At 37.2% G+C, this 11765-nt stretch overlaps 2 protein-coding genes across 5 annotated transcripts in view; both read left to right on the forward strand.

Moving 5' to 3' along the window:
• The window catches only part of LOC148740330 (uncharacterized), a 191029-nt gene that overhangs the window by 247 nt on the left and 179017 nt on the right, over positions 1–11765 (forward strand). Inside the window, exons 2-10 of one of the 2 annotated variants that reach the window (XM_088750516.1) lie at positions 427–997; positions 1121–1204; positions 1822–2187; positions 3001–3506; positions 4003–4181; positions 4614–4710; positions 4964–5274; positions 5520–5638; positions 6261–6381. In XM_088750516.1, coding sequence (XP_088606642.1) covers positions 772–997; positions 1121–1204; positions 1822–2187; positions 3001–3506; positions 4003–4181; positions 4614–4710; positions 4964–5274; positions 5520–5638; positions 6261–6310 — 1938 coding nt within the window. In that variant the 5' untranslated portion in view covers positions 427–771 and the 3' untranslated portion in view covers positions 6311–6381. Of the gene's footprint in view, positions 1–426; positions 998–1120; positions 1205–1821; positions 2188–3000; positions 3507–4002; positions 4182–4613; positions 4711–4963; positions 5275–5519; positions 5639–6260 lie in introns of those variants that run through there. The other variant, XM_088750517.1, reaches the window with a different exon arrangement.
• Positions 6548–11630, forward strand: LOC148740331 (uncharacterized). 3 transcript variants are annotated; one of them, XR_015997132.1, is made up of 5 exons: positions 6548–6667; positions 7277–7597; positions 9124–9298; positions 9379–9443; positions 9691–9763. XR_015997132.1 is itself a non-coding variant. In XM_088750627.1 (4 exons), exons 2-4 carry the CDS (start codon positions 9214–9216, stop codon positions 9949–9951), a joined length of 411 nt encoding a protein of 136 aa, XP_088606753.1. In that variant the 5' UTR covers positions 7457–7597; positions 9124–9213; the 3' UTR covers positions 9952–11630. The 3 variants fall into 3 exon arrangements, 2 of the variants coding, with proteins under 2 accessions (XP_088606753.1, XP_088606754.1); XM_088750627.1 differs by lacking the exon at positions 6548–6667 and having other exon boundaries at positions 7457–7597; positions 9691–11630; XM_088750628.1 differs by lacking the exons at positions 6548–6667; positions 7277–7597 and adding an exon at positions 8104–8422 and having other exon boundaries at positions 9691–11630.

Consider the following 11765-nt stretch of genomic DNA (forward strand, 5'->3'; position numbering starts at 1 on the left):
CGGTGAGCAGTCAGACTTTCTGGTCAGCTCGGTCATTCATTCGTTCTGGCAAGTCTGGTAACAGTAGTTTATTCAGCGGAATCAGATAAACTCCTTGGCTGTGGAAGAAATAATTTAATGATAGATGAACAGGTTAATAAATAAATGAAACCAGACCCCAAATATATTGTCCTCTTTCTGATACGCCCCTCCGTAAACTATATCTTACCTTGTGGTGAGCGATAGAAATAAAAAATAACTTGGTAACTTACTTATCAGCTTTACTACATATTTACAGCACTACCTAACTATCACATTGGGTTAATTGAAAAAGTATGATACTACGACAAATTCTGTTGTTTTTTTTTTTTCTGTCTTTTTACATGGTTCAAGAGAACGTCCTGTACTCTTTGTATTTTGTAATCAATTTGTTGAATTTATAATCAGGGAATGAGGATTCTACTGATCTCAGAATTTGTAGAGGATGTTTCAATGCTGATAAGGAAGCCAAGACAATGTTTTGATAGCCTATGAGGAGACCCTCAATGGTAGCGCTTCTGTTCAAGCAATTCTTCGAAAATATGAGACCTTGAGCGAAGCCCGCTCCCGGTGAGAAATGATGAATAGGATCAATTGACCACACATCCGGGAATGATTGTTGTGATCATTCTCCGGTTCATTCCTGTCCGTCATACCCAGGTCCCATTTGTCGCGCTTGATGTGTGAAGCAAAATGGCGGCTGTCTCGCATACTATTTCTTAGTCTCTACTTTTACAAGCGTTTGCGTTCTAAATGGCAGAACGCTTAGTAAATTTCCAACGCGAGAAAAAGAAAAAACAAGAGCTTGATTTAGCGACTGTCGTGGCTGAGGCAGAGTGTCTACTTGCCTCGAAAAAAAAGAAAAAGAAACCGCATATTACCGTTTTCAGCAGAAACCCATTTACAGGCGAACGATCGAAGTACTCCAAATATCGACGAAGAAAAAATCGACCAAGCAGTACTACCACGGCTGTTCATGGTGAGTCTAGTTGTTGACATGTTATGTCAAGTTAGATGTAAAGGTAAAAGGTTATAAATCAATCGGAATTAATTAGGTAATTTTGCCCCCTTGCTCGTTATCTATATTCGATTTTATTTTTAGCTTCTCCAATTGCCCACGATGTGGATTTCTCGGATAGTCCTAGAGAAGATTTAGAAGACTTGTATACGGATAATTTTTCAGATGGTACTGCTACATGTATGCGTTCGTCAAGCTTATTTAGCATTTTGATCAAACTAAATATTTTTTCTTCATTGCATGCATTTAAATGAAAACATTTACTTACATCAATTTTTACTGTTTTGTTATAAGAGTTTAATGAATTTATTGTATTAACCTTGGGTCTAAAGTTACTTATAAAATTTGTCTATGTATATTTATCTATCACGAATGCGTTTCTCTGGTTGGCTTATGCTACCTCAGCTGCCTAGTTTTATTCTTTGATAGAAAGTGGGTAGTGATTCTCTACAAAATGGTAGCTGTTTGTTTCTGTTGCATTTTGTGTCTCACATGGAGATGTGATAGTTTTGTTTCTCAGTTTTGAAGGATTGTGAGATTTATACTAAAACAAATAAAATTATTTGCTCACAATTATCGCTTGATAGCCAATTCTGGTGATGCCCTCATCAACTATCAAAGGTGATGATAGAAATCTTTACCTCGTAATCTAAATATACATTTAAATAAACATTATTTAAAGGTCTTATAGTTATGTTGTGTTGTGTTATATCATGTCTATTTTGTTTTGCGTTGTTATATGTTGTGTTTTATGTTTTGTTATGTTTATACAAATATTTTTGTAGATTTAGATCAACTTATTGAGGAATGTGCGACTTATACCAAGCCTCCAACAATCCGGAAGAGTTGGACTACAAGGATTGAGGATCTAGGCAAAAGCTGGGCCAACAAAAGACTTCAAATTATGAAGTCACTGTTAGAGTTGGAGCCCCTTCTACCATCAGCTCCTTGTGTACACTGCAAGAAAGACCAATCTCTTGTCCGTTGTCAGCAGTGTGGCTTGAAAGAGATCATGTGTGCAAAGTGTGACAGTGATGTGCACAGAAGAAATCCTTTTCATGATAGAGAAATCGATCATGAAGGGTTTTTTAAACCTGTGGCACCATCAGTGTCTTTAGACGGGGAAGGAAACTTATATATAACAACAGTAGGTAAGTTAGAACCTTATTTTAGTCATTCTTATTTTTAATTGTAAATAGCAATATTGTCTTTGTAAAGCCCCCTCAGGAAAAGTCAATAAAGTATGTATGTTCATAGATATATGTATAAGTATAATGTTTACTCTTTAAATGTAACCAAATTTTACATAATTATATTTTATCTTGAAATCTTCAATATATTTCTTGGGTTTGTGTGTATATATTTGTAAATGACCATTACTTCTTGTTACTGCCTCCAGATGGGCTACTCCCTATATATCATGGACTATATGGGAAGGCCCAGCCTAAAAGGGCTCTCATTAAAGGCCGTTGGTTCGTGTACATGAAAGAATAGGAATTCCAAGATATGGATTATACAAAAACATGGCATTGTTTATTTTAAACAAGGTCAAGTGGTTATTGAAGTGCCTTAAGATTTAATAAAAGAGATCACCTGTTACTACACCCTCATGTGGGTATATATTTGAAAAGGTATGATTTCAGTTGGAAGTTTGTATGGGCATGTACTAAAATCAGGAACACCTCATAAAACCCAGAATACTCTTAAAAAAGCTAAGTGAAACCCTACCCACCCAAAACACCAGCCGCTAACGTTTAGTTGTGTTAACCACTAACTGTCAGTTGTAGCCCTATTTCTAACCCTAAACTAACCTAGTTGTTAGTTGGTGTTCTGGTGTTTCTGGTTGTAGTACCTGCCATTTGTATGTATCCCCGTTATATGATAAGAATATTTTCCATTACTGTTGCTTTTATTTTCACTTACTGAATAGGTGTTTCTTTTGCTTACTTGTTTTCAATTAACAGTGCAATGTCTGCCACATAGTGTCAATTCAATCTACAATATATGTGCTGTATGCAAGGCTGTTGATTCCTTTGAGTCAGTCTCTTTAACCAATAAAGGATGTATTGTTGTGACTGCTAATGGTACAGTATTTTTACCTATAATTTCAATTTTTTTAACACCAATTGACCATTTAGCATTCACATCAGTTAAGTTGTACGTATTGCAGTTGTCTTTAGTGATAGATAAAACTATTTTTGTCTGTTTTTTTTTTATTGTCTTTTCCATTGGAAGGTTTGATTTAAATGTCGCTGTCTATTGCTGCAGCTGTTGTCAATATTCCGTTGATCCACTCGATGTAAATCAACTTGTGAGTGAAGGGTATTGGCCTGCTACTTTAGCAAATACCCAATACCTTTTTTCTCAAGATCTTCTCACCAAGTGGGACTTACTTCCAAAGCACCTCCCTGGATCGTCTGAAAGTGGTTTTCTCAGATCTTTGGAAGATTTCTCTATTTTAAGAGGAAGGGTAGGTTACAATGCTATAAAGTGTCCAAAATGGTCATTTCTGTTCAAATATTTTTAAAAGGTTAAATTTATATACACATAGTTAATGCTTTGTACCTTTTACATTTTTTTGTTAAAAAATTTAAATGTAAGTTTAAATTGTGTGTCTTTTTTCCGTCCCAAGCCAGCCAGCAATCCACTCCATAAAAAAAAAAATCACATGATTCTCTTTTGGTAAGGTCCTCTATTAAAAAGACCAAATATTGTTAAATACATTTTGTTCCTTTCAAAGGAGTGCGATTTTAGAATCTCCATCCCCTACTCCAAGAGTGATGCCTGGTATCCTATAATTGACTCATACATTTAACAAATGTAGCTTTTTTTACAGTGAATCAAATTAGTCAATGCCTCTCCATCAAGTAATCTATGTTGAAAGCGTTGCAAACATACCCATCAGAGATTATGAAATGTATTTATCAGTTTATGTTATTCTTTCATCTTTTACATCTAATTCATAGGTTGGTGTTATGAATGACTCTGCATTTAGTACTGCATTTAAAGAATGGAAGTTCTGCAACCATGAGATTAACTTGCTACAATTCAAGGACTTTATGGTATGCCCAGCCTGTGCTACCTACCAGCACTCAGCCCATGTGGATGGCAAGGCGAAGTTGTATCATTACAAGTCAGCTGGAGAGTAAGTAACCTGTCATTTAATGTGCATTTAATGTATGTAATTGTTTCTCCTAAATAAGGACAATTAGTAATGGCCTTTTTTCCAGGTGGTTGGTAACATTGAAGTGGCATCTCAAAGTTGCACCTTTTTTATCTTTTATGCATCACTTCTCACTTGGAGAGCTAATGATGAAAGTTTTTGTTATTTTTTGAAAGCCATAAGCTATTTTGTTATATTAAGCTAATGTTCCAAATTGTAATTGATAATAGACAAGTATTTTCTTGATTTTTTTCTCCCTCCTTATACACATGTAAGTAATTTCTTATAGGTTGTGATTATTTTTTATTATGCAATTAAAATTGAGGTAAAACATCCAATCCATTCCTTTTTAAATAACTATAATTTAATTTTATTCTCCTACCACCCTGTTTGTAATTTTTTTTATGTTTTTAGGAGAAAAAGAGATTCCTATTATGGTGAAACATTCATTTTAAGCAATGATAAAGTTGATAATTATCTAGCTAAAGTTTACAAGAATACAAATCAGTATGTAAGTCTTTTTTTACTCTTGGTTTTGTTGGTATCCTCTTTTATGTTTATAAATAAATTTGTTCTTTCCCATTGCAGTTATGTCCCTGCCATTGATAAACAGAGATATCAATGTTTTTTTTGTTAGGCAAATGCATGCTATGACATTAATCTCTGACATTAATTAATGTATGATAAAAGCTTTTGTATTACTTGTATTACTCTTTGTAAATTGTGCCTTAGTTTTTACTATATTGTCCAATTTTTTATAAAAGGAAACTGGTAATAACAGTTGTGGTGAGTCCCACTGGCATGCAGCAAGAAACACCCTCAAGAAAAAAAAGCGTCTTGATGAGACTGGGCTGACCATTACTGGCTGCCGACATGGGACTGCGCAACGAGCAGTGAACATGTTTTATGGTGAAGTGTATGGATATGCTCATTATATTCAAATTCAGGACATGATTCCTAGAAAAGTAACATACTTTTGGGAAGATGTTGTCGGCAAATACTGGCCATGGCTGATGAAAAAAGATCCCCAGAGTGCATCAAAAATGAAACCAGCATTGTCAGTTGGTCCTGTCAGGTACACTTTTCATTCATAGTATTTAATCTAAACATTGTGGGTGGCTCCTACTTTTTTTGACACCTATAGAGTAAGGAAAAATTTATATATTTTGAGGAAAAGTAAATAAAGGATATTATAAAAGTAGATGTTTGCGTCCACAATGAAACCAACCATGTAAGATTTATTTTAATCTGAATTTAACTTGAACAAATTAAAAAATAGATGTTACATTCTAAAGGAATATTTTGCATTACACATGCTAGGTTCTTTGGGGGGGGGTGGTGGCAGGAGGGGGCTGCTCGCTCTACAGGAGAAGAAGTGGAACAGATAAACAGCTATGTATCATGCTGTGGATCAACATCAAGGCACATGTGCCCTGAAGGTTGTATATATATCTTTATTTGACCTCTAAATGATCATAAATTAACTGTTGGTAAATTTCTAACTCAATAGTGTTATTTGCAGTACAACCCCCTTCCCATTCATTTCCCTAAGCATGAAGGAATGCTGACATAATATATGCTATAATGTTAAATCTTTTGATTATTCTAATGAAATCAGTGTTGTCATTAATTTTTTCCTTTTTTTCTTCTGGGCGAGAGGAGTTGTTGACTGAACATGCTATTGCTTGGAATTCCCGTAAAATTCTTAACCTAGCTGATTTGTTATCTAAAAGATTTGCAAAGGTCATTTGCATTCATAGCACAGTGACAGTTTGCCTGACTCAACTCTGGTATCATTAGTTAAAAATGATTTGAACGTGTGAATAAGCATTATTTTAATAACAGTTAAATAATATTTTTTTATAATATTAGAATCATGCATTTAATACTTGTTATTATAATTATGTTAATTATTAATTTTTAACTTTTTCCCCATTATGCTGTGAATGTAGACAAAATTGTTTATGTTTTGTCATGAAACATTTTTCTTGATATAATTACAAAAATCAGTGGAAGCATCACATGGTATTTATTTTTATATACTTATTTTATATTGCACAGGTAAAAAAGGACCTGAAACAGCATTGTCAAGATTTCTATGCATTGGCTAGAGAACTTGGAGTAGATGTTGAATCCTGTAATCTTGACGTCTGGACATCAGAAGTCAGAGATCATGCTAAACGTACTTTTGGGAAATTAATTATTTGAGTAGTGATTTGTGCTAAGATTTTTGGTCCTGATTTTCCATTTAGAGTTTTAATGCTGTGTGAGTTGAAGAATTTAAACTTGCATCCTGTCTGCAAAACCTGTTGATTGATGAACACTACCTTGTTCATTTTCAGAACTTGACAGGAACTCTTCATCTGAAGATGGGGCTGCTATTCAGAAATCGTTTGAACTTCATCAGAAGATTGGATATATGGCCTCTTCTATAAACCAGAGATTGAAAAATATCAATCGACTAGCAGGTTAGTTTATTTCCTTATTCATTATAATTATGCCTTTTGGTCATCAATATGTGTATTTAGTCATGCTTCACTTTTCCATCTTTATTGATTAAGATGCTTCCCAAAAGACCAACCCCTAACGTCCTCACTCGTGGGAAGTGGGCAATAGTTAAGTAGGGGAATGGCTGTCAGGTTGAGGTACATTAGTATTCAGGTCCTGTGACTGCTACAGTAGCTGCGAAGGCGCTGACAGGAACTCTGAACAAGCTGGCAAATAGGGGCTTTGGCTATTCTGTAGGTGGATGGGGTTATGACTGCAGAAACAGACACAGTTAATAACAATGCAATACAACTGCTTGCCAGAAGGAGGACCACACCTTGGATGTTACTATTATGCTCTGTAAGCTGAAGGCTTAGCTGAACTTGGATGAGATGAAAAAAGAACTAATTCATTATGTAGTGCTTACATCAGACCTGGGGGAAATGACGATGACTGAACTAGTAAATTGCTGGAGCAAGACAGTGAAGGCCTATGTGACTATGGCATGATAAGGACAGATGATTAATAAATTATTTTACTGACATAATTTGCCTATTTTCTCCTGTTTGTTACAATTTTATTTTCCCTAGATACCTCAAAACAAGGTCATCGCTTACGCAAAAAGATCACTGACGAAAAATCAGACCTTGCAAGGCTTATTTCAGAGTACAATGGTCTTACTACCTGTTATATCCGGGTATCCATGGATATTGCAGGCTTGGCTGCTAAGCCTAAGGACGTTTTAGATTCGTTGGATCTGACTACTTTGGGTGTAAACTCTTCTTGTATATTTGAGTCTGTTCCGTTCCAGTTAAAGACTTCGCGACACTACACTACCACAGATTGTAAAGTGGAAATTGCAGATGCCCTTGACAACAACTTTCCGTGGGCTCTACATGATCAGACTGGTGGTAAATAAATTACAATGCAGTGTATATATTTTATATTTTAATTTATTAAAAACTAGATCAATGGATAATGCAATTCAAGACTTTTTATTGGCTTAGCCATTATGGTATATCAGCCAATATACCATAATCTACAAATATGGTAAGCGTACGTGTCAGCTTAAAATCAAAAGGGAGCTAAAAATTTAATAAAATGTAATAATTTAATTTAACGTTTTTAATAAAACAATTATTCCACTCGCGCTTGTTGGATATGAGATGATTATAGCCAACTCGGCGCTACGCGCCTCGTTGGCTATCTATCTTCTCATATCCAACGCGCGCTCGTGGAATAATTGTTAAATATTTACGTTGTTACGTGCACGAGTGACCAACAAATGTCCGCTAACAAAGCATGTATGAAAATAGACTCCCGAGTACGATATATGGCACGCAACAAAAATGTAACAACAAGCAGTTACCCATTTTAACTATTATCTAATTAGTTTTACATTCTCTAATTTACTTAGGTTAAAGATTAAGTTTAGCAGTTCATAAAGCAGGCTTACAATCCTTCATGCCGTGTAAGTGTTCGTCGTCTTGATCAACTTCCAATTCCAACATCCGCCGACTGAAGACCACAGCGCTTGGCTTTCTTGATTTATCGCATTCTTTCCTTGTACACAAACTCTTCCGGAGGACTCCATAGTAAACTCTGTATTCTCTATCTTCTTCCTCTCTCGACTATCGTCTTTTTCATCTCTTTCTTCTCTCCGGATATCGCAAGGTCAAAAGGTCATAGCCTCGTCGTATCGTAGCTTCCAAAAGTTCAGTCAGCAAGCCACGAGGGTAAGCCCTCGGGCAAATCTCTTTTGTACTTCTCACAAGCCAGCTTTTATACATTTACTTTAGTTATCTAGAATGTTCTATTACTATTTATAGCGTATTACAAGTTGTACTATTTTTGAAAACTGCTGAGTCACATGAAAGAAGTTTCTGGAATATTACAGATTATAGATAATTCTAGAAAAGTCTGGGATTGCGTGACAGATTCAGTGATAATAATTCGATCCTCGTAACAATGTTTATATGACTGTGTTGTGAAAACTTGTGAAAAGAAAGAACACGAAATGCATGATTTTGGTTTAAACTGCAAACACCCCCAAAATGATTTTAATGAGTCCCATTTGATTTTAAGATGATGATTAGCATGTGGCGATACAGGGTACAAAGAAGTTGGTGTCCTATAGCCCCAGGCTAGTCACGGGATGTTGCTGTTGGGTTAGTGGATTTTACCCACAACGTGCCTGAAGGGAAGTGAAAGTTTTTAGGGAGATTTTTTTTGGGGGAAATTCGGGCAAGCTGGAAAATTGAACTTCTTTGTACCCTGTGATGACACTTTTACACTGTGATAAATTATGACTTGTTTTGCAATCGTGCACGATTTAAGGATGCCATATTTGGATATCAGTTTTAACAAACTAATGTCTTCATTAGATTTTGGATGTCTTTCTTTTTTATTTTCTATCTTTTTATTTTTATTTTTTTAGAAATGCCTCTTCGTACTAAGAAACAAGTTGTGGAGAAGTATCTGGAGGGCAGAAGGTTGACAGAGGAGAAGGTTCTTTTGAAAAAAAGAGATGACTGGACTTTTGAGGTTCTACAAGGACACTGTTATTCGAGAAATCTTATCAACAATTGAAAGTCTGAAAGCAGTTTTGTCAGGTATGCGAACAGCATTTCCATTTTGGTGCAAAATAATGATTGTTGCATGTTATTAAATCAATGTACTCTTCAATTTTTAGAATGTAATGAAGATTGTTCATTGGACGAGGCAAGTGGGCCAGTTTCCTCCTCTGAAGGTAGCTCGGTAGGTGTGCCTCTGACATTACCTTTGATTCTTCTCTCCCAACGTTAGATCAACCCTTAGTTAATCTCTGCCAGGTTTTTGTTCCAGCTAAGCTAGTGGTCTGCAAGGGCAATCACGCAAACGTACATGCACACGTTTCCGTCCATATTCATATGCACATAAATATATTGTAAATTTGAATTGTTGCATATAAAAACACATGGACTAAGTAAAGACAGACTGAATGATATTTTGGCTTCTTTTTCAGGAGGGCCGTTATTGCTATGAAGGCACAGAGTCCCTTGCTGTGCACGGAAAGATCTCATTAGCACGAAAAGGTTTGGACTTTGCTAAGGCACAAATCGCCCAAGGAGTTGCCATGTTTAAAGCGGCTACAAAAGGTGATTTTAGTGAGTTCGAATTCGCTGAAAAAGCAACAATCAACATTTTGGAGGTGATGATGAGGAGTCTGACTCCAGTGAACCAGAGTGGGAAGACATTGGGGCGGAACTGGGTGACGATATTGTGACAGAACCTTCCAAACAAGTTGAACCTGTTTCCTTGGTCGATGGTGACGTGTACAGTTGGATGTTCCCCCAGAATTTTGCCAGTCTAGTATCGATGGTCGCCATGGAAGCAATGCCTGTAGTCTGATTTCTTTAGCAGTCGCTCACACGTTCCTAACAGTCGACATTTCGCTTCCGCTCGCAAACCTGACCTGCCCTCAGATTGGACAAAGTTTCTTTACTTGTGCATGCGTCTTGGAAACGTGTTGTATGACAATTCCCGTCATTCATTGCCACATGGATACCTGAATGCCGCCGAAGCTGGTCAATGATTCAGCAGATATGCGACTGTTAAACTTGCACAGACATACCCTGTTAGGGTATGTGATCAGCACAGCTTGTCCACCGTAATGCCACTGTTAAACTTGGACAGACATACCCTGTTTCCTTGCAGGTGGAGGAGGACAGGGGAGCGGGAGCTCGAGAGAACAGGGGGCGAGAGAGGGAGAGATGTGGGAGAACAGGGGGCGGGAAGCGGTATCTACACGTCGGCGGGAAGCGGGAGCAAAATGCAAGAAAAGCAACTTTATTTGTGAAATTGGTGGAGATTCGATACTATTATTCAGCGGTCGTTTAGAGCTAACTGGAGAAAGATTTTGCCAGATCCTTTCAGACTGCCGAGGTGAATGTGATTTGGAACCAAATGAAACTGAAGAAAATCGAGAATGTTATCTTGACTTGAAGGAAGAAGAGGCTGTAACCAAAACTTGGAGTAAGAAGAGGTCAGTGCGGCTTCCCCGGCGAATGGAAGCTGGACTTCTTCTAACCTTAAAACTTTCCGCAGAGGTTTAAACAAGATTTCAACGTATGGAACAAATCTGATAATCAGTCGAACAAGACTTTTCAATCATGCTTCACTAGCACTCAAACTGAACGCTCAAAATGCAAACGGGGGGTTCAACAATTGATGTACTAGCTACGACTTGTTAGTTATGTCAAAAAGGGAAAGCAAGCACGAACAGATGAGAAGCAAACTCGAAACGTTACGGATGCCTCTCGACTCTTTTGTTTGATTTTGAAACGGCAATAGCTATTACATTACACAGTGAACTGAGACTTACGTCTCTATAACGAGATGTCAGAAGCGACGATCAAACTGTGATAACCCGATTAGTGAAAATTAGTTTAATTAAGAAAACAGACCTGTAGTAACTTTCATCGGGAACCAAGGATCCTCCGCCAAAACAAAGGCCAGAAAATGAACAAGAATATTAAGTTTTGGCACAGTTTGAAAGTTAAACCCGAGTTTCTGATCCTCTTGACTAACCTTAAGACGGGAGCAACACAATGAAGGGCGGGAGTCGTGAGGCAAAGGGGCACAAAAGTACGGGAGGCAGGAGAACGTGGCACGGGAAGCGGGAGACTCGGAACCCCTTGTCCCCCCTTCCACCCCCCCACCCCCCTACTTGCAGAGACTTTATGAGGCAGCCTTCTTTATTACGGAAACTGTGTTAAGGAAGACAAACAGGCACTTGCCAAAAAGAATATATAACTTCTTACTAACTTAGCGTGATGGCCGCACTGGGGATTACTGGCCCGAAATCGTGGCAGTGCGGAACGAGTGTAGCGAGATCCGTAGAAAAACGACCGAGGGCCAATACAGTTTGAGGAAGTGATGTTACTAAAATATTTTATTATGTGACACTCGGGAAGACAATTTTATTAATTTTTGATTTTCCGGCTTTTGTGAACAAAAGTACACGGCTTATGATCGCTTCCGCGGAAAGGTCCGTATGGTAAAATCCCGAGCAAGTGAGAACTAATCAGAACGCTCGGA

Source organism: Stylophora pistillata, chromosome 2, assembly GCF_964205215.1.
Source record: "Stylophora pistillata chromosome 2, jaStyPist1.2, whole genome shotgun sequence".
NCBI classification, from domain to species: domain Eukaryota; kingdom Metazoa; phylum Cnidaria; class Anthozoa; order Scleractinia; family Pocilloporidae; genus Stylophora; species Stylophora pistillata.